Source organism: Anguilla anguilla, chromosome 3, assembly GCF_013347855.1.
Source record: "Anguilla anguilla isolate fAngAng1 chromosome 3, fAngAng1.pri, whole genome shotgun sequence".
Taxonomy (NCBI): Eukaryota; Metazoa; Chordata; class Actinopteri; order Anguilliformes; family Anguillidae; genus Anguilla; species Anguilla anguilla.
The window spans coordinates 32,235,524-32,258,199 of record NC_049203.1 but is presented as its reverse complement, the minus strand read 5'-3'; the positions used below and the strand labels follow the sequence as shown (position 1 = coordinate 32,258,199).

The 22,676-nt window shown below is 42.7% G+C and overlaps 1 protein-coding gene across 3 annotated transcripts; it reads right to left on the bottom strand.

Moving 5' to 3' along the window:
• Window positions 1-14,792: 14,792 nt before the first annotated feature.
• On the bottom strand, window positions 14,793-21,937 carry LOC118223243. 3 transcript variants are annotated; one of them, XM_035409500.1, is made up of 3 exons: window positions 17,685-18,502; window positions 16,634-16,991; window positions 14,793-15,551 (listed from the first exon to the last, which is right to left on the bottom strand). In XM_035409500.1, the coding sequence occupies exons 1-2, from the start codon at window positions 18,318-18,320 to the stop codon at window positions 16,680-16,682; spliced, it is 948 nt and encodes a 315-aa protein (XP_035265391.1). In that variant the 5' UTR covers window positions 18,321-18,502; the 3' UTR covers window positions 14,793-15,551; window positions 16,634-16,679. The 3 variants fall into 3 exon arrangements, 2 of the variants coding, with proteins under 2 accessions (XP_035265391.1, XP_035265390.1); XR_004764415.1 differs by lacking the exon at window positions 17,685-18,502 and adding an exon at window positions 19,791-21,937 and having other exon boundaries at window positions 14,803-16,991; XM_035409499.1 differs by having other exon boundaries at window positions 14,803-16,991; window positions 17,685-18,498.
• Between the last annotated feature and the right edge of the window lie 739 nt (window positions 21,938-22,676).

The following is a 22,676-nucleotide window of genomic DNA, read 5'->3' as shown; positions in this document are numbered from 1 at the left end:
TATGTTTGATGTGCAAGCAGGGGTTAAATTGGGGATGGACGCGGGTGGATGGCGTCCACCCACCTTTGGTAAATAAATAATTTTGACCGGCAGTTTTACAAATAACTATGACAATCCAGTCCATTTTTCGTTTGTTCCAGTCTATGTGTACCCTCTAGCCAGTTACTCGCTCAACCAATCAAAAATCCGAAGAAGAAAAAACTCTTTTTATATAGACAGGCACAGAAAGAAAAATAGCGTTGATTGTCTTGATTGTTTGGAAGCGGACGTGGTAGACAATTTCATTAAAGTTACAATCTCGAAGATTTCCGTTTCGTTCTCTTTGGCGGTACCAATGGCGAGAAGTGGTAATTGCAGGTGTGTTTTTGGATCTCACTTCCGATAGATCCAACCGGATCCAACCAGTGTCACCTGTGTGACGTCAGCCAGTTGATACCTGGGCCACGCCAACTGACTGTTGTTATACGCCAAATGGTTGTTATAAAAGTAACATTATGTACATAGTCATTCGTTGTCTAACATTAAGCTCACTTAAACTGTCTTTACACTGCCGAGCTGGGATACAATGCTGTAGCAGACCTGGGGTAGAATTAGTGATGATCAATTTCCATAAATGTTCTTTATCCTTTTGCTCGGTATGAACATCTTTACACTGCAGAGAAGAATTCGCGGGATTCACTGTGGCTCGTGCAATTATGTATCTCGTGCACAATAAACAGTCTTTTTCGTGAATGATCGTTGTGTGATATTTTTGAAACAACTGCCTTGCAAAACGTTACCCCTGGTGTTTCTGGTTTTGCTAGCTAAACTGTTCAAGAATAAAGCTGAGCTGGGTGTTAAATTAACAATCAGAACAAAAAGAATAAAACAAAAACAAAGGAGATTTCATCAAAAAAGGGCATCAAGGCTGAAGGAGCATATGAGGAAGCGAAATAATAACAATGCTAATCCATACTGCCATATTCTTTTATTTAGTTTTCTCCGGCTTGACATCTTTACACAGAAATCAGACCGGGCTCTGCTCCACGTATACCCCGGCTTTATTCCGATCATTATAATATATTGATGAACTTGATGGCAAGGTAAATAACGGTAACGTTAAGGCCAGTTCAGATCAATGATTCTCAACGAGACGAAACGGTTTTAGAATGCTGCAGAGAAAATTGCAGCGGTGTGAACTGGTTAGTAGCAGAGCCGTTGCCTGCCCTGGGGTCTCAAAAGAACCACCATGTCAAATCGCCAAGTGCAGTTTTAGAACGTTTACAATCAGACGTCTTGGAATTTTGCGAGTTGCATCCAGTCTCGTTGCGAATCATTGGTCTGAACTGGCCTTTAGTTAGCTACACTGCAACGTTGCAGCAAGGTAGCATTGCATTCGAGAGACGGTTTGCTAGGTTGGTATCGGTCGGTAGCGTTAGCTAGCGTTTTTTCTAATCATTAGCTGACATTAGATTGTGTTAATTACATTAGCTAGCCAGCTAACACAACGTTACCTGATATGAGAGATGGATACTGCGCAACGTTGTCTAAACTAATGTTGTCTTACTTGACATGGTCCGGTAGCTGGCGTTAGCTGTGCAAATAGCTATGTAATTTAGTAATGTTACATTGTCATCAAATGTAATACGAAATCTACATCAACAACTAATATAACCTCTCATGTTACACAAAAACTTTTTAGGGTTCCATAACCACCACCCCCAACCCCCCGCCCCTGTTATTGTAACGCTAGCAGACCCTGGATAAAACAGTACGCCGCTCACACACAAGTGAGTTGAAGAGCGAGCCTGTTGTGTTAGCTCCGCCTACCCTCTCTGGCGGACCAACCACTGATGGGTGATGGAAAACGCGTCACTAACTATGCGCCGCTTGTGATTTTTTCCCGGGAATGTCGCCACAGATACCCAGTTCTTTAATCATAAATTATATAAATTAATATAATAGACTCAATCACCATTGTGTTACCTAATTCGGCGATAGATAGTGACTTAACAGACATTTATTTTAATGAAAATCTTTGAGATTATTACTTTAACATGTAATTTCATCTTTGCAACATTTTAAAGAGAGATGTATAAACAGCCCCCACGAACGCCGGCTATTATTAACGGCAACTTTGATTGCTTGAGCAAAATCAGGTTGCTGGTCAGCAGCTAAGCTAGGATTGAATATTTCCCACATAGGCCTACATAACGTTTTAGAAGCGGCGACTGGTGAGCTGAAAATTTGCGGGGCGCAAAACTTTCCGTTAAACTAATCATTGATCTCAACCGGTTCTCATTAGTAATTTTCCTTTATTATCAAGTGTGCCAACGATCGGACTAATCAAATGGCAAGTAGCCTAACACACAGCGTCTTCATACCGTGTTAGGGGGATTAAATCATAAATTCAATTTATCCGTTAAAAATATGTTTTAATCACAAAGTGGACTACACTTAAGATACACCAGTCTGTTATCTACTGTGTTAGCTTTCAGAATGACCAGCAAAACAAAACCTGCACTTCAATTTTGTTTACAATTTACGCATTGCAGATATTTGCCATGAATACGCGTGCGGAGAAAGAAGTGCATGCATTCGCAAATAATGTTGATCAAAAATGTGCACAATTTTGTACTGCAAATGAAAATAGCCTAAATGTAGGTTATAAGGCCTAGGCTACTTGCTAAAACTGCCTATTTGGGGAGAGCTGGCTATGATAGTATTGAGCAGCCTATTCTGTGGATTAATTATATTGATACTCAAGGAAAATCAGGGGAAGATTCCGCCACTGCTTAGTGATTAAAACTGATTTTTATAAATCGCATTTATCATTTAATCTCCCTAACACAGTGCGAAGAAGCTGTGTCCCCCTTTCCAATTGCTTAGATCGTTTGCATGCTTGTTAATCACTGAAAATTAATTAAAACGGTTTGAGATCAATGGTTAGTTTAAAGGAAAGTTTTGCGTCCCACCAATTTTCAGCTCACCAGTCGCCGCCTATTAAGAAAGATGGATAAAGGAGGAAGAAAGGGAGGACAAAAGAGGAGGATGACCGATTATTTTCGTGGGTAAAAAAAAATTCTCAAAATTAATGACACTGAATAAACTTTAAATATTTTATGTAAAAGCTTGCATCAATAGTATACATTCTTTTTAAAATATTGTGTCAAGATGAGTCACACCCCTCTGAACCTCCAACACACAGAAACACGGGAAACCACAAGTTCTTTCCGCACTTACGTGCTCTTTTATTTCAGCCGATCTGGCTTTTGGTAGTTATACACCAGACACAATTTTTCTTTCCGTTGTCCCTTTTCTTGTACAGAAAACGTATGTTTGTTATACAAGAAAAGGGACAACTTCTTCTTTCAAGACTCCCGGTCTCCGCTTTTAAAACCCCAGGCTCACTGTTGAACAATCAGAGGCAATCAACGCAATCAAACAATTAGCAATTATCGGCACCGATTACCTCCACCTGACAGCTGTGACGTTGGATCCGAGAGCCGCTCCTGTCACTCCACGCCAAACCACGCCCACCCTACCACACATTGTTTTCCTTAATTACAATTATGTGCACAATACGTTAAAGATACAACTATTTTGAGCTGATGCATTCATTGGTTTGTACCTTTTTTCACCCACCTCCCACCGGATCTCAGGGTCCACCCATCTCCCAAATCCCAATATAACCCCTGTGTGCAAGAACCTTTTTCAAGAGTTTGGGTTGAGTTTGAAATACATTTTAATGAAAAATTCTGATAAACTTTGTCAAATGAAATGTATAAACCTATGTTCTTAATCATCTCTATGCTTTAAGCCTCTATCATATATACTATATTAATTATGCCAGATAAGGTTGTATTAGTTTTGGTAAGGTGTTTAGCAACTCTGTAAGGTTCCATTTAATCTGATAAACAACCCTTTGGGGACAATGAATGTATCACTTTTATTTGATGCTTGGGATAAAATGTGATTTGTCAGTTGTTTCCCATACTGGAGCCTGTTATGTTTAAATGAATTCACACAATATTATCAGAAACAAAAAAAACAAACTAAAAAAAACAGACAAGCCTGTTTACATTGTCGGACGACAGGGCAGCTCCCTTCTTCTGAACAATATGCCCAGACAATGAAAAACTGCGTTCACGCTGTTTTACTCGGGAAAACATGGATTCCCATAGAAAACGCTGCTTTATTTTATTGTTAAGGCGTATATTAAATAAGTAAATAGAGTGAAACCGCTAAACTAGTTAGGCTGCAGTAATACTGAAATGTAAATATTACTGAAATGTAAATATGATATCACTGTCAGCTGTTTCGTTATTGCAGCATTTGTTTCTGAGCAAAATAACGTTTTCTTGCTACGCTGGCTTGCGAAAAAAGTTGCTGATGGATATCGTAACTTTTACATTTCACATATTGCTATAATGAATGGGAAACATACACGATACACGCATATCACATAATCACGCACCCAAATGAAAAAGCATGAAAAGCCTAATACACCATTTTTCTTTCTTACCACGAACTACAAATGCCGCCATTTATCTTAATGTGACGTTACCAATCCGGAAGTCGGAGCTCAGAAATGATGCTCGAATTTCCGACCTATAATTCCGAGTTCTACGACCGTTCAATTGCTTTTTTCACAAGCCGGACCTCGTTTTTTACTAGTTCCGAGTTGCCTTGAATGCAGCATAAGGGTCGGGCAAACGTTCATCGTAAGAGATGTGCGTTAACGTGCGTTAAAAAAAAAAAATTAGTGGCGTTAAAACGAATTTGCGTTAATGCGTTATTATCGCGTTAACTTTGACAGCCCTAATATGAACACAATTATACCAACTGTGGTAGGTTGGGTAGGCATTCGTTTGTGTGTGTGTGTGATCTGTTAAATAAAGGAGAAAACAGAAAGAAATTAAATTAATATATGCACACTTGGCATTTGGGACAATATTGACATTGTTGCTAGTTCACACAAATTATATAAACTGATGACGACCATTGTCATTAAATACAGTATTTACCTAATACGTATCACGATAATTACAATGAAACATAGATTACATCATAGTGATTCTCACTTACAAGAGAAATGCGGCAGTGCGAAACTAGCAAACAAAGTCGGGTCAGAAAACGCGCGTTCATATCGGATTAACATAAATAAGCCCACAATGTGATTCATCCAGAAACTATGCATTTAACTGACTCGAATGCATGATCAAAATAAAGTAAAGTAATTTTCCGATACTCACATTAGTTGCATGAACGCATAAGCGGCAAAAGTAATTCGGGAAGTTTCCATAAATGGCTACCGCTCCTCCAGCGCACATGCCAGACAAACCAAAAGGCAGTTTTATTGAAAAGACCGCACCAGGATACTAGGACACAACATGCTTTCTCACAAATCGAGAGTTGAATTTTGCATTGTAATTCTCGTATTATTCAATAATTTTGTATCCATAGGAATTGTAAAATCCTCATTGACCATGTTCTTAATTTTACGCCATGATCTAATTGTATTATTTATGACAAAATTTCCTACTTTCTTACTCTTTTCATTAAGAGAACATACAGATAAATACAGTCGGGTCCATAAATATTTGGACATTGACAAAGTTATTGTTATTATGCTGTGTCTACCACAGCATATTGGAGTTGAAATTAAATAACAAATATGAGCTCAAAGCGCAGACCTTCATCTTTAATTTGAAGGTACTTACATCCAAATTGGGTGAACGGTGTAGGAATTACAGCACTTTTTTTTATGTGCCCCCCCCCCCCCCCCCCCTTTTTAAGGGACCAAAGGTAATTGGACAATTGGCTGCTCAGCTGTTCCATGGCCAGGTGTGTGTTATTCCCTCATTATTTCATTTACAAGTAAGCAGATAAAAGGTCTAGAATTGTGTGCCATTTGCATTTGGAACCTGTTGCTATTAACTCTCAATATGAAGTCCAAAGAGCTGTCACTCTCTGTGAAGCAAGCCATCATTAGGCTGAAAAAAAAAAAAAAAAACCCATCAGAGAGATAGCAAAAACGTTAGGTGTGGCCAAATCAACTATTTGGTACATTCTTAAAAAGAAAGAATGCACTGGTGAGCTCAGGAACACCAAAAGGCCCGGAAGACCACGGAAAACACCTGTGGTGGATGACAGAGGAATACTTTCCCTGGTGAAGAAAAACCCCTTCACAACAGCTGGCCAGATCAAGAACACCCTCCAGGAGGTAGGTGTATCTGTGTCAAAGTCAGCAATCAAGAGAAGACTTCACCAGAGTAAATACAGAGGGTTTACCACAAGATATGATTTATATCTTGATTTATTGGTAAGCCTCAAAAACAGGAAGACCAGATTAGAGTTTGCCAAAAAACATCTTTAAAAGCCTGTACAGTTCTGGAACAACATCCTATGGACAGATGAGACAAAGGTCAACTTGTACCAGAATGATGGGAAGAGAAGAGTATGGAGAAGGGAAGGAACTGCTCATTATCCAAAGCATACCACCTCATCTGTGAAGCATGGCGGAGGTAGTGTTATGGCGTGGGCATGTACGGCTGCCACTGGAACTGGTTCCCTTGTATTTATTGATGATGTGACTGCTGACAAAAGCAGCAGGATGAATACATTATACTTCATTAATGAAGATTTTTTAAATATTTATCCATTGTTCACTCTCTGATTGTTTGATTATATGATGTAAATAACCTTGAGCAGCTAACTGATGTAACTCAAGATCTGGTCCACCTTCAGATTTGGCCAGATGGAGCACCTGACTTTATATAAGTCTTAGTATATAAGTCTCTATTAGTCTTAGCTTTATTATAAAATCTGTAATAATTAAATTTACTGTCTTAAAATAAGATTTTGGAGGTATAGATGGAAATATATAAAGCATATATAAATCTGAGAAGCCGCATCATTCTAATTACATTAATTTGTTGTTACATTAAGGTAACCTGGAGCTTCTACCCTTCTGATTTCTGTGTCAAATAGGAGACAATCCAGTTAAAGGCAAATGGGCTCAAACCTATTTCCAACAGCTTAAACTCTTTAAGCCCAATGGCCATGAAATTATACGCACGCATCTGACAATAACATTGTCTTAAAATTTTGCTTTCATTGGCCATTGATTCAACGTACAGTACTACAACCCTTGTACCGTTGTAAACTTTGGTGCAGAAATCCACTTCTCAATTGTTAAAACCCACAAGAGATAACATAATAAATAACAAGGCAGAGAAAGTGGCATCTTTCTAAATATGCAACTTCTTACCTTACAAACAGTGAATAAATTATCTCTAACAGACATTTCAGTGCTGAGTGAATCACCTGATGGCAAGCTCCTACTTGAAAAATATTGACCCTCTCTATGATCTACCCATTGTGACTCTAGCCCAGGGGTGGGCAATTCCAGTCCTGGAGGGCCGGTGTGTGTGCAGGTTTTTGTTTCCACCAATTGCCCTGGGTAAATGAGCTGATTGATTGTATAAACCAACACTGATTCCGTTGTAAATTAGATTACAGAAAAAAATTTGGCTGTCATTCATGCGTTTATCAAGGAATGTATCAAAAATGATGGCGTAAATGTTAGGGCTAATTGCATAATTAAGGCCAGAAGTTGGCATGAAAACCAGTAACAGATATGGCCCTTGTTGCCCGCCTCTGCTCTAGCCCTCGCTGGAAACCTCGTAAGAGCGTAGTAGTAGGAGGGATCTTATCTGAGCAGGGTATTGTGGGAAGTGGAGTTCCACAGGGATCGGTGCTGGGTCCACTGCTCTTCCTCATTTACATAAATGACCTTGACACGGACATTTAAAGTACACTAGTTAAATTTGCAAATGATATAAAACTGGGAGGTTTAGCCAACAGTTTGGAATCTACTAAAGTAATCCAAGAAGATTTAAACAGAATCCAGAAGTGGGCAGAAACCTGGCAAATGAAATTCAATATAACTAAATGTAAAGTTCTACATATGGGGAATAAAAACATAGGGTAGGATTACTTTACGGGTGGTACAAAATTAGAATGTGCACATGTCGAAAAAGACTTGGGAGTAATAGTTGATCAAAGCCTATCAGGGTCCGGTCAATGTGCTGTAGCAGTAAAAAAAAAAAAAAGCCAATAGGATGCTGGGATACATAGCCAGGAGTACTGAGTATAAATCTAAAGAGATCATACTCACCCTATACAATACCCTTTTCAGACCACACTTAAGAGTATTGTGTGTAGTTCTAGGGACCGTACTACAAGAAAGATATAGAGGTGCTGGAAAAGGTCCAAAGACGGGCAACCAGATTGATTCTGGGTATAAAAGATAAGTGTTATGAGGAAAGGCTTGAGATGCTTGGACTTTTCAAGCTTAGTAAAAGGAGACTTAGGGGAGATTTTATTGAGGCTTTTAAATTTATTAAAGGGATTAACAAAGTGAACTACAGGAAATTATTCAAGTTGAGTTCGGTTAACAAAACAAGGCGGCATAAATGGAAACTGGCAAAGGGTAAATTTCACACAGACATTAGGAAATATTTTTTTCACACAGAGAGTGGTCAATGTGTGGAATCGCTTGCCTGGACATGTAGTGGAGGAAAAAACACTGGGGGTGTTCAAGGACCGGCTTGATACAGTGTTAGATACTATCTAGCTTTTAGGTAAACTAAGCATCAAGTACAGTTTAGTGGTAGGAATAGACAAGCAGTGTTGAGCTGAATGGCCTGTTCTCGTCTTATGTTATGTTATGTTATGCAATATGATGCAGTTACCTGACAGTCTCATATTCTTCAAGATCATTTCTGCAGTTTGAAATAATACAAATTACAGGGCTACTTACAGGTGGTTCCCCCTCTTCTCTTCCCCTGACAGTTGAGCACAAGAAGGTCAGAGTGCATGCTAAGGGGAAATCAAGTGGTTTGATTGTTAGTGTGTGATAAGCAACCATTATGAGTAGGTGTTGTGTACTCTCCAAAAGGACTATTTTTGACTGCAATACAGGGGGATTGGATGAGTGGTAGTTTTGTCATGTTTTAAATATACTTATTTCAGTGTAGCTACATTGTGATATTAAGGTTCAAAACCCAGCTATCAAGTGCTGGAGCAAAGGTGTTAGTGGTGACATCAGGAGTGACTAGAATAGAGCTGATAGTGGTCAAATTGTTGGATTAGTGCATTAGGAAGTGTTACTATTTTCAACCCACACTCTCAGACTATATATACAACATTACAATACAATGAGAAAAATGTTCGACATTACAACATAATGACAAAAATAGCCAACATAATGACAAAAATGTCGCTGTGAAGTCATCCCAAATCCAACTGCAGCCTGCAATGTTGGTGCAAATTCTTGTTCTGGAAACATGTGTCTGAATGGAACCTGCTCCTACCTTATAAGCCCACAAGGTCACTCCGATCTCAAGACGCAGGCTACTTGGTAGTCCCAAGAATTTCCAAGAACCTAAAAGGTGGTAGGGCTTTCTCCTACAGGGCCCCACTACTGTGGAACCAGCTTCCAAAATTTATAAAGGAGTCAGACACAGTCTCAATATTTAAATCTAGATTAAAAACGCACCTCTATGCTCAGGCTTACAATCAGTTGTAGTCTGGAGACAGGGTGCGAGAAGCCTGTAGTCATAGAGCTTTGTAGGTGGCAATCCTTTCCTTACTGTCACCTGTCAATCAGCTGTGACCCGACTTTACATGGGCTGGCTCTTGATAGGCGGGTATGGTTGTCTACCCCTCATGACTGCATGGGCTCTCCATCCCTGTCCTAGTAGATATGCAGCCATATTCTACTCCTGGCGGGGTCCCCCCAATACACACCACTGCCACTTTACTCACTGTTTGCTATATTGCAAATTCCCTAATTGCCGTTTCCACCCTCTTCCCCACGCTGGAGGGCAGGGCTCTTGCCCCAACCCTCGAGAGTGCTTCGAGAGTCGTCTGGTTTCCCCCACCTCTGCGGTCCAGCCCCTCCTTCGTCATTGCCTCCACCCTGCCCACATCTGCCGCCACCTGCTGTTCCCCATCACCGCCACCCGGCCCCACCCATTATCTGAGCCACATCATCTATCATATCTTGTGCATAAACTGGCTGACATGCTGGTCACCAGTCGGCACCCTGAGCCGACCAGAGGAGGATGAGTTTCCCCCTTGAGCCTGGTTCCTTCCAAGGTTTCTCCCCATCTGCCACAGGGAGTTTTCCCTTGCCACTGTTGCCTTAGGCTTGCTCCTGTGGGGGTTTAGGCTAGGGTTGTCTGTAAAGCGTATTGTGGCAACTGTTGTAAAATACGCTATACAAATAAAATTTGATTGATTGATTGATTGACACGCAGAGAGAGATAGCCCCCAGGGGCTTGAAGGGTAAACAGGGATTATTGTGCCCCATGTTGGGTCTCACCCTTGTATTTTCTTAACCATTTAATGCGGAACCACACCGGAGTTCCGGTCACTGGAAGCAGCTGATGGAATCGTGAGCGTGTGTGGTCCAGACCAAACTTGGATAAAATGTCTTCCGATTATGTTTTTCATCTGGATCTTGTCTCCAGGTTCAACCAGGTATATTTCTTCTTTGTACTCAGCCAGGTCAGGTCCAGTTCTGTGATCCTGTGAAACACACAGGACAAAAGCCTGAAATATTCACCTAAACGGTCACCCATTACATGCAATTCCCCACCAACACACTAATCACCAGGAGTCCTCATGGGTCGACCTGTAAGAATTTCAAAGGGTGAAAGCAAATGTTAATTAATCGGTGTTAATTACTCGGTCCCGCTTTCACGGAGAGGAGCACCGCTGGTGGCTGCGTCACCCAGTCTTACCCTAAAATGGAGAACAAATGATTAGTTAGTTTGGATTGATTAGTTAGTTTCTTGTACTAATGTTAGTTTCTTGTACCAGTCCCTCATTTTGTATTGGGGGCTCCTGCACTAGTCAGGAGTCTCCTATTCACCCACAAGCTCAAATGTCACAAGTCATTTTAAAATCCTTATGCTTACATCCTCAATTATCCACATACAAGAACTTTCAAACACGTTTCTGCCAAATCCCTACTTGCAACTTCCCTGTAAATCTCACTGGCTTTCCAGTGCCTAACTTCCTGCCATGTTTGAGCAAGGTCCTCAGCGTTTCCCACAGTACTGCAGTAAAGGCAGTATACTACCTTGCATCAGAACCCTTCTCTTCAGTTCAATATTTCCGCCTTTTACTTCCATCTTTCACACGTACTTGAATCCTCCAATGCTACATACTAGTTCCTCCATCTCTGGCGTATTTACACGGCCTCTGTTGCCCTTGGTAACCCCACAGATCACCCACAGGTACATTCACGGTAGGCCTAACATAAAAATACGTTATTCTGCAGACATTCAAGCACTTCACCGCACGCACATAACATTTCCAAACACAAGACACAAATTGAGCTCAGTCCATAGCAAACAGGCCTGATGCAACAATACAACGTTTTCTGCAGACATTCACGCGCTTCAACTAACGCACATAAAGTTTCTGGACACATGACACAAATTTAGCTCAGAACAAGCAAACAGAGCACTTTCTCTCACGCATTCACTCGCATTGGCAAACAACCAAGGTTCTGTTCTTGCGCACTTTGGCACACAGCCAAGTTTTTCACAACTCACAGTGCTACCCTGAAGCACTTTCTAACAGCAACCAGCATGCGCCAAACGGCAGCAACACCAAAACCTGTCCAACAAAAACGGACGCTCCCCCGTCCTGTGCGTCCGACATGACCCGAAACGCAGTCGTGCCAAATCCCGACACGCACATTACTAAGCAAATTGACGCTCCCGGCGTCCTGGGTCTGACGTGACCCTACGCATCCTGGGTCCAAAGTGACCCGAAATGCAGTCGTGCCAAATCCCGACACACTGCTACTGACGCTCCCCGCATCCTGGGTCTGACGTGACCCTACGCGTCCTGTGTTAACACTACTACTGACGCTTCCGGTGTCCTGGGTCCAACGTGACCCTACGCGTCTTGTGTTAACACTACTACTGACGCTCCCGGCGTCCTGGGTCTGACGTGATTCTACGCGTCCTGTGTTAACACTACTACTGATGCTCCCGGCATCCTGGGTCTGACGTGACCCTACGTGTCCTGTGTTAAGACTGCTAGGACTGCCACATTAAAGACAACCTTAACATAACCACATTAAAAGACAAAAATCATCATCAGTTGTTACAACAAAGTCCTGCCCACATAACTATTTTTAGACAAAATACAAAACAGGAGTCACTCCCAAATTGCACCAAGGAAAATCAACGCCTAATGAGGGTGGTAGGTTTTGTTTAACCCTCCTGTTCTGTTCATTTTTTAGGTACAGCAAAAATGTTCCCGGGTGATATAAACATACAGGGGGGGTTTGCAAATACATGAAATGAACCATTTTCATTTAGAATGTTGATTACACTAATTAAGGCCAGGAGAAGAAGTTTCATACTGAAAAAATAATTTTAAGCATTTTTCCTAGATTTTCAAACTTTAAAAAGGGTCAATTTGACCCGCAACATAACAGGAGAGTTAAGAAAAGATACTCACCCTCTTGTTGATTCTCGTTGATTCAAGTGGAAGATATTTCCTGTCCCTTTGTGGTCGCCAAAACTGTTCGGATTATTATTATTATTGTTTTGTCCTTCTCCGTGGAGTCAAATGCAGGACGATGAAGAACACGCTGATGATGTCTCCCCAGAGAATTTGATGTTTATTACAATGCGCAAGGGAGAGACAAACTCAGAACAATCGGGCAGTGCGCCAAGCAAGTCTCCGCCGATCACGCTGTGTGGTGTCTTGATATGCAGTCCGTGGTCATACACATCAAAAGATTCAGTTAAGTGGCGGGTCAGAGACGAAGGTCCTGTCCTTCCCTGGGAAATCTCACAGCCATTTAGCAAAGGTATGTGACATCCTTGCCGCAGACACTAGAGGTGTTATACTGAGAATATGCAAACTTTACACAGTAATGGTATGAAAAGGAAACACAATACGCTACTAAAGCCGCATTTCCACCAAAAGTACCCGGAACTTTTAGTCCCAGGAACTACTTTTCAAGGAACTAAAAGGTTCCTTCAGCCCATTGTTGTCTGTGTTTCCACCGCGGTCTAAAGCCCCGCGAAGATTAGGCAAATTAGCCCACTGACGTATGAAAAAGCGACGTTGTCGTCGGTCCATCTGTCCTATAATTTCTTCTGTAACCCCATACTACCACCGAAGTAGCCTACATTATTTTCTAATAACCGGGACAGCCCGGAGGGGTTTATTCCACTTATATACAACAGGTTACCAACAATGACTATATATGGTTACTTTTGCGGCTTATATCAGCCAACTAGGCCAAGGATGGACCTCACTTGGAATTGGGCAGTCCTGGATATTCAATTTCTTTGCAGGCTAAGTTGCACTTCTGTGGGTTGATGGTTAGGCCAGCCTTCTGGAGTTTGGCCCCGACCTGTTACATATGAAAGAGATGTTCTTCCCATGATATGCTGAAAATGACGATATCATCCAGGTATGCTGCGGTGAACTCCTCTATCCCCTGAAGCACTTTGTCTTGCCCAGGGGTGAATGTGTGGGTCCTAACCTTCTTGTCATACCCTTTACCCTGGCTTCCTCTAAGCTGGCTTGGGCCAAAGTTGTCGTCTTGTCTAGCTTCTTCATCCTCTGGAGGATGTATGCCACCACATTTTGGTGGCATACTCTCTGGATTCCCCCTGTGATAAGTCTGACAGTACCACACAGGCATGGAGCGCTAAAGGCTAATTCATACTTTCCACATCCGCGAGGGTCCACTTTGGTCCACGTAACATTAATGTCGTCATCCACCCATGTCCGCGCGGGTCCACACGGACCCCTATGCGGACGTCCGCGCGCAGCCCAAAATTTGTGACCGTGCGGACTGTATGCATAGCAAGCGCGCCGACTGCGCACGCTCCAGATAACAAAATGGATGCTTGTTTTGAAGAGAGGCTGTGCGAGGAGATCCGCCATTACCCACATTTATATTGTCTTGTGTTCATAAAAATATTCTTTCACCACTCAAAAATCGTATTCATTCATAGCAACAAGATAAACCCGTCACTAGCCTTAAGATATGCCAATACGGCAGTGAAAACGCTGCTCACTGAATAACGAAATAAACGAGACAAAGTTTTTAAAAATGATACCATGTCATTCTACAGTCAATATCTAGGACTAAATATTGAATAAATATACAAGCTCCCATTGGTTTTAAGCGTAGAGATGTCCCTTTTGAGACTGAGTGGTCATATATTGTCTTGGACAATCCGGTTGTGCATTTGTGATGCCTGGGTACCTTCCAAAATAGCTGTGCGTAATACCACACCTGTTGTTTACGGCGTTGTTACCCTTTTTAGTACAGTCTGTCTTGATTGAAAATTCATTTATTCAGTAGGTGAGAGTATAAGCTTTCTAACGATGTATAGCATGTCTAATTTTGCTTTTGGAATAGCGTTTTATAGGTCAGCGTAACCGAAGATTTTCTTATCATCGCATTCACTTACGCATTCACTCTGTGGTAATGGAATTGGAATGGAGTGTAGATCGATAACAGACAAATAAGATAAAATGAAGTATTTATTTAATTATTTACCTATCTATTTATTTATTTATATAATTCCACATTTATTAATCTAATTATTTATTTCATTTTAGCACATTTAGTCCTCCATAAATTGAACATCACTGGCTGCTGTCTCAGGGAATCATGAGTTGGTGGTGTTGGTAACCAGAAATGTTGCCAAGAACAATAGTGACCGTCGTTCCAGGTAGAAGCAGATCCGAAGTTAGTGTTTAAAAATCAGGAAGCATTTATTATACAGAAAGCCAGCAACAGGGATTCACACAAAAATGTTCAATTCAACTGTTAGAGTTTGTGGAGTTTATACAGTTACATTTACATATATTCAAATTTGTGCGCAGAATACAGCATGAACTCTGATTGGTTGTTTGTTATACAGAGTTGCCCTATAGGCTGCAATTTCTACCACTGTGTCTTATTGGTTGTCTTTGTAAAACAATGGCGGACTCTCACATGCACGTGAGGTTTTGGAATACACAAATCTGTCTGTCTCCTACAGCACAAACTTTCTGTATCCTAACAGTCCCTCCTTTTGACACAACATGAATCTCATGGTTAAGTCAATTTTACAGTTACATTTATTTAGTCATTGTTCAGGGTGAGGGCGAAAACCTGTCAAAAACCTGTGTTAGGAAAACTTCAGGCAAAATTCCCTAACGTCCCCCTTACGGGCGAACGAGATGTACTCCAAGAACATAACTTGTAAAGAAAAAAGTCCTTCTGTTGCTGGCTGGATGGATAGTGACATTGGTTTGGTAGGGAAGGCTCGATTCAAGGCTTGGTGGGATTTCTTGCAATTTACTCCTGGTTTGCAGCAACATGGTCTTGGAGGGGTGGTGTCCTCGGCGCCGGTATGGTGTCATGGGAGTGTCCTCTCCGGCATATGAGGAAGAAAACAGAATACCATGTGAGGGCATTATCAAGTACTCCCAAGTTATTACAACTTGGTTCTATATTATGTATGCTGTCGGAGTCTTTGTATAGTGAACAACTTGTGTGGTTTGCTCATTAGTTTTACCACAGATTAACTGTACGAAAATTAATTTCACAACTTTAATTATCAATGCCAGTACAGTTAATCCCAGTATAATCAGAAAAATGTATTCAACTACAATTTTGCCAAGGTCACCCAAATAGCTCGATAACCATTCAAGAAAACCAGGTGTTGTAGGTGATATTTCATGTGCGGACCGGGAAACATTATTGATTTTTGAGATCACACGTTTCAGGTCATCCTGATTATCGGGAATATAGGAACAGCATTCGATGCCAATTATTTTACATGTCCCACCCTGAGCTGAGAGGATATAATCTAATGCAGCTCTGTTCTGTAGAGCCATCACTCTGACAGCTGTCAATTCCTCTGAAATTTTGCCTAGACCTAATGCCGTGCTATTGGCCAAAAGCTCTACCTCTTTGGAGAGGTCGCCAATTTGATCTAGAGCGGACATAACCCCATAAGTAGGAATGAGAGCACCAAGTGCTCTGTTCCAAACAGACTGATGGTGAGTTCCAAAGACGTCAGTTGATCTTTCATATCTGACTCGGTCCGGTAGAATAGATGTAATTCTCATGGCCGGGACCAAATGTCCTAAGGCGCAGATACCAGACCATGAATTAGGCAACTCAGAATAGGCATTGTTCCCACAAACCCAATAGACTCCCATAGCTGTGTGGTTTTGTACAGGTTTATCATGGTAGTTAATAACCGTATTGCAGTCCAGGGTCTCTCCAACATAAATAGAGCCATTTTGTTTGAGGCACCACAGATATGGGCCAAGAGACAGAGCAATGTTAATGGGTTCAGGATCACATATATGTTTAGGTCTGGTAACAAGTTCACTTTTGCTATCGCTATCTGCAGTGTTATACTTGGAGGCGATAGGTACGGACATCATTGGAACACCAAGTGCGACAGAATGTGGTATTAATCCACAGACATAGCAGCCAGTCTTATTTGCATGTTTGGCTGTCATGTGAACTAATTGCATGTAAATGTTATTGTCCACAGCACTTACTCCACCATGGCTCAAAACTGTGATTATAATTACAAATGAATTCAGCATGTTGGATGGGAGCATAACTTGAATGCTCAATTTGGTTGAGTATGTGAAAAAATTGGAACGTTTGCACCTGATTCGTGAAGGCTGCAGTCGTCCGTGGCAGGGAGTTCTTCAGGCTTTTTGAGGTCTTCGGGTGATGGGCATGGTTTGGTCCGGGATTGGTGGATCCAGACCGGGATGCCTGTAACTCGAAGAGCAGTCTCAGAGGTTAGTAAGACCTGGTGTGGTCCTTGCCATCGTGGTTGGAAAGATCTAGGATGAGGGGCTCTTATCATAACCCATTGTCCAGGTTCATATGTCTGCGATTCTTGCCCCCCCTCCTTTTGTTTATCTTTCAGAGTCTGTAATGACAAAGCCTGGGAGGTTAGGTTTTTCACCGCTTCATTCAAGTTTTGGCAATACTTCAGCAATGCATCTCCCACTATAAGAGAGTCTTCTGACCCCTTACAAAGGCCAGGGGCTAGTGACATGGCTCTGCCAGTCACTAGTTCGTAGGGAGACAGTTCAGTTACTGCATTAGGGGTTGCTCTCATCGCCATGAGTGCAGCTGGGAGGCCTTGGACCCAGCTTCCCCCCTTCGACAGCAACACCTTGGTCAGCTTTTCTTTCAGTGTTCGATTTGTTCTTTCGACCAGACCTGAACTTTGAGGATGGTAAGGGCAGTGGAATTTTTGTTTGATTCCCAGGTACGAACATACCTGTTTTATTACTTTACCGGTGAAGTGGGTCCCTTGGTCTGAGTCTATGTAGCAGGGAAGGCCCCAGCGTGGGCAGAATTCAGATGCGATTATTTTTGCCGTGGTTGCGGCATTTGCACAGGCTACAGGGTAAACTTCTACCCAGCGTGTGAAGTGGTCTATGAGAACGAGACAGTGTTCTTTTCCATGGCTCTTTGGAAGAGGGCCAATGAAATCCATCTGGATTTGCTGAAAGGGTCCAGTAGGCCGTGGCTGGTGTTTCATCATTACTTTTATTTTTGGACCTTGATTGCTTTTTGCACAAATGATGCAACGCCTAACGAAATCTTTCATTACCTTGGTCATTTTGGGAGACCACCAATGAAGTGACATGTTGTGCCGCATTGTTCTTTCTCCATTGTGTGCAATGCCATGGTATACTTCACAAAGCAATGAAAGGATGCTCTGAGGGGCAACAACTTTCCCGTCCTGTGTGTGCCAAATGTTGTCATCATTAAGAGTGCATGCATTTTCAATCCACGTCCATTTTTCAGCTCTTGTACAGGCATCCTGTAGTTTAGCTATGTCAATGTTAGTTGGACCCGACATGTCAATAGCTGCAATTTTGTAAGTAGGCAGGAAGTCATTTAAAGCTGCTGCTTTGGCAGCTTCATCTGCCCAGTGGTTACCCAAGCTGATTGCATCTTGTCCTTTAGTGTGCGCTTTCACTTTTACAACTGCTAGTTTGTTTGGTAGTTTAGAGGCAGTTATGAGATTCTGAACAACCCCCCCATTTTTTATCGGGGTACCTGATGAAGTCAGGAAACCCCGAGATGACCAGTTAACCATAAAGTCATGGACAACACCAAATGCATACCTGGAATCAGTGTATATAGTAAGTCGTTTCCCAGAACCCAACTCACAGGCATGAGTGAGGGCAACAAGTTCAGCCACCTGTGCTGAATCTGAACTTGGAAGGCGGCCTGATGCCATTACCTGACCAGCAATGTCAACAACTGCATATCCTGTAACTGGGTGGGCCCCATTGTAAAAACGAGATCCATCAACAAAAAGTGAGAAATCATTGTCAGAAAGAGGTGTTTCAGAGATGTCTGAATTGGATGGGTGATCTGGAGACAATGGGCACTCATGTGGCTCCCCATCTCCCTCGACAGGTAAGAGAGTGGCTGGGTTCACAGCTGGGGAGTGGATGAGTGTGATAAGCGGAGCTAACAAGATGGCTTCCCATCTAGTCCACCTGGCTGCTGAAACACGAGAGAAACGGCCTTGGGTTAGTATGTTATGCACAGCATGAGAGACATTGACAGAGAGTGGAGCTCCTGAGACTAGTGCAGCGGAGACCGTTACTGCTGTGGCGGCAGCCTGCACTTCCTGTAAGCAAGGGGAAAGACCAGAAGCGACAGAATCCAGGCGAGAAGAATAGTAAGCAACGGGGCGTTGTATGCCTCCATGGGGCTGAGTAAGAACGGCTGTCATGTGGCCTTGTTTCACAGCTGACCATAGAAAGAACGGGAGGTCAGAACAAGGGAAACCTAAAGCAGGGGCAGAAGTGAGAGCAGATTTGAGAGTGCTGAATGCATCTTCACACTCGGTTGTCCAATCAACGGTCTCCAATGGGCGATGGGAGCCCTTCAAAAGAGCATTGATTGGTGTTGCAATAACAGAAAAGTCAGGTATGTGGTTCCTGCAGAAGTTAAAATGTCCCAGAATCTTACGAACATCACGGACAGTGCGGGGACGCGGAGCAGTGGCAATGGCAGTTCTCCGGTCAACAGTGAGTTGCTTCGAGCCCTGGGATATGGTAAAGCCCAAATACTGGACAGCGTCTTGTGCGATTTGGGCCTTCTTTGGACTTGCTTTCATATTGTATTTTTCCAAAGCTTTGAGTAAAGCTTCCAGAGCCTGGAAATGAGAGACAGGGTCAGAAGAAGCCAAGAGAATATCATCAACATATTGGAGGCACTGTGTTCCTTCATACTGAGACCATGAAACTGTTGCTAGAATCTTGGCCATTGCGCGATGGAAAAGCGTAGGGCTGTTATGAAAGCCCTGAGGCATGCGTTTCCATGTGTATTGCGTGTTCTGGTGTGTGAAGGCAAACCAAGCTCTTGAGTTTTCAGCAACAGGCAGGGCCCAGAATCCATTGGCAATGTCTATCACAGAAAATATACAGTGACTAGGTTTGATATCAGCAAGCAGCGTGTTTGGGTCAGAAACAATTGGAGCAAGTTTGTCTGCAGCAGCATTAACCGTTCTGTAATCAATTGTCAGGCGCCATGAGCCATCTGGTTTTTGCACAGGCCAGACAGGAGAATTACAGGGTGAGACACATGGCTCAATGACCTCCTGTGAAAGCAAGGACTGAATGATTGAGCCAACTGCTTGAGCAGCTTCTGGTTTAATCGGGTATTGTTTCACAGGTGAGGGCATAGTCCCTGTTACCTCAAGTGGTGGTAATGGTGCAGCTCCACAATCCAGTTTGTGCACAGACCAGCATGCAGGGAATGTTGCACATAAAGCTTGGAACTTGTTAGTCAAATCCCAGGAATGGACAATAGGTGTTGCAACAGATGCTATAGCAGTATGGGAAAGAGCAGCTAATGGCAATGTCTTGCGTTTATGAGAAGCGTCACAAACTGATAAAGCCATAGGCGAGTATGCAACAGTAGCTTTCAGTAATCTCATGCCGTCAGAACCGAGGATGGTACCTTCTGCAGTCCTACAAATGAAAAATGATTGTGTCCAATAAGCATTATTGGATTCCACAAGTACTGGAAAGGATTTATATGCGCGGACAGAATTACCCCCAATGCCAGCAAGATCAATGGAATGCTTTGTACAAGGGAGCGGTAGGTCAGTGATAGAAACAGAAGCGCCAGTATCAATTAGCATATCGCATGGCCGGCCTCCTACCCACGCACTAAGATACGGTCTGCAATGAGCCTGAGTTTCTATACTACTGACTGAAAAGGAGGCCGGTAATTCCTATGCTTTCAAACTGTTTAACATGGCGACAAGTTGTTCTCGGTTCAAATGCGCGTAATCGTCATTGGAGCAGTGCGCGATAGGCCCAGCTTCTTTGTCTGAGGTTGCGTATTCTCCACTGGAGGCGTGCGCCTTAGGTAGGGCAGCTAAACATTGTGGCGCTCGATGTCCCTGTTCTCCACATCGAAAGCATTTATCTGCTTCTTTGTTTGGGGGGGTGTTACGCCTACTTCTCCTATAGTCCCTCCCTTTGCATCGATCCGTGCTATGGCCCGTTTTCCCACAATTATCGCACTTCAGAGAGTTGTAGCGAACAGCAGCAATGGGATGTAAAGTTGAACTCTTCTTCCGTATCTGTTCCTCTAATCGCGAGGCCCACGAAACAATGTCACTAAACGTATTACCCGGGTGTATGCCGATTGCTAGTACCTTCTGAATATGCGGGGCAGCCTCTGCCAGTAATTGTTGCGTAAAAACAGCCATGTCTCTATTTGGATTAGGGAAGCCACAATGCGTTTCAAATGCTTCATACTTCCGATCGGCGTATTCAGCAAAGGGCAAGCTATTTTGTACTACTGCCGTGAAACAATGCCATTTTGGCGCACCTTTACCTAAAGCAGTCTTTACAGCCTCGCAGAAACCGGTAATCGCGTTTTGTAATTCATTATGATTCGCCCAGGGGCCAGATGCCCATGGTTCCTGTCGGAGATCAGCTGGTTCAATTTTGTTCCAGCTTGAAACTGGACATTTTGCACGCACAACTGAAAACATGTCTAGAGGGTGTAGAGACATGCTACGCTGTAGCTCATTTAGTTGTCGCCAAAACGGTAAATTGTCGTCTTGCGCATTAAGATTCGGCAAATCCTTTAATAAAGCTCTCATTTCGATCAGGCTTAAAGGAACGTGATCAACATGCAGTCGTTGTTCATTTCCTCTACCGCGAATTTTAGTAACCATAGGTGCCATGGGCACCGTTTTATTCTCCTTTTCAAAATACAGTGGGTCAGTTATAGTGTGACAATTTAAATCTGGGTACAAAGATGGAACACCTTTTATTTCAGTCGGAATGCACGCAAGCGCTGTGCTCTGGTCAGAGCTGTTGCCTTTGTTCTCAAGAGATTCTATCTTCTTACGCAGACCAGCTAATTTCGTATCTTGTGCTTGTAGCCGATTATACATTTCGTCACACTTCTCTATGAGCCTCATATGCTCCGTAATTAGTACAATGGTACCGTAAGCCGTCCTATTCTTTTTTTGTTTCCCCCACCATTCTAAGGAATCCGGCGTGGATCCTTCGGGGTCCCAGCCATTTTTACTCATCGCCTTTGCTTGCTTTACATACTTTTGCTGCAGATATGTGGTTATACTCCCGTTTGCATTCTCCTTGTTTGGGGCCATTTTTGCTCGCGAATTATACTTTGTTGGTAATAAGTTACGTCTCTCTGTATAAACGCACGTTACTGGCTAATAGGTTACTAAAGACAACCAACACGAAACAATAAAGACTAAGAGGCCAATATTAAACGTAAAATTCAATAATGTCCACAAAACTTGTCGGGAGTGCGACACACACGCTCTCTCACGACCTGAAACAGAGACAGACTACCCACGTGAAAGAAACTCCGTCTCTCAACCCTGGGCCCGGGGCGTCACTGACTGACTCTCCCTTAAACGAACAAACAAAGATGCGGCTTTGCGCTTCTTAGGTATCTTCGACCTAATACCCAGTAGTGAAAATTAATCACTTCTGTGCTGTGGGCGACACACTCGCTTACCACGGCCACGCAACCACGTGTAGAATTTAGCCTGGATTCACACTTTCCATAGGCAGGGGTGACTCACAAACACCCGGTCACAATAGGCTTAATACACAGGCCTATATCACAGTCAGCAGCACTGGTAACACATCATCAGCACTGATATTTATAACAAACAATCGTGTAACGTTACACAGACGTTATACCAAAAGACACAGTTTTTAAGCACAAACAACTGATCGCTTCTACACCGGTCAAGATATACGTTATCGTACCACTAGGTGGAGCGTTCCAGACTTCCGCAGTTTTGCCGTCCAATTCGCCAAGCCAATGGTAGTAAAACCCGTTTACTCACTTTTTTGGTCAGGAAAACAACGAAGTTCTGGAAGACGAATCCACCCTGCTCGCAGCGCCAAATTGTTGGTAACCAGAAATGTTGCCAAGAACAATAGTGACCGTCGTTCCAGGTAGAAGCAGATCCGAAGTTAGTGTTTAAAAATCAGGAAGCATTTATTATACAGAAAGCCAGCAACAGGGATTCACACAAAAATGTTCAATTCAACTGTTAGAGTTTGTGGAGTTTATA

Coding starts and splice junctions, on each gene's coding strand:
- LOC118223243 (XM_035409500.1), bottom strand. CDS start 18,320: ATGGCATCAGGCCGCCTTCCAAGTTCAGATTCAGCACAGGTGGCTGAA. Junction 16,992..17,684: donor GGTCTCCCAAAATGACCAAG/GTAATGAAAGAT, acceptor TTGTCATTACAG/ACTCTGAAAGATAAACAAAA.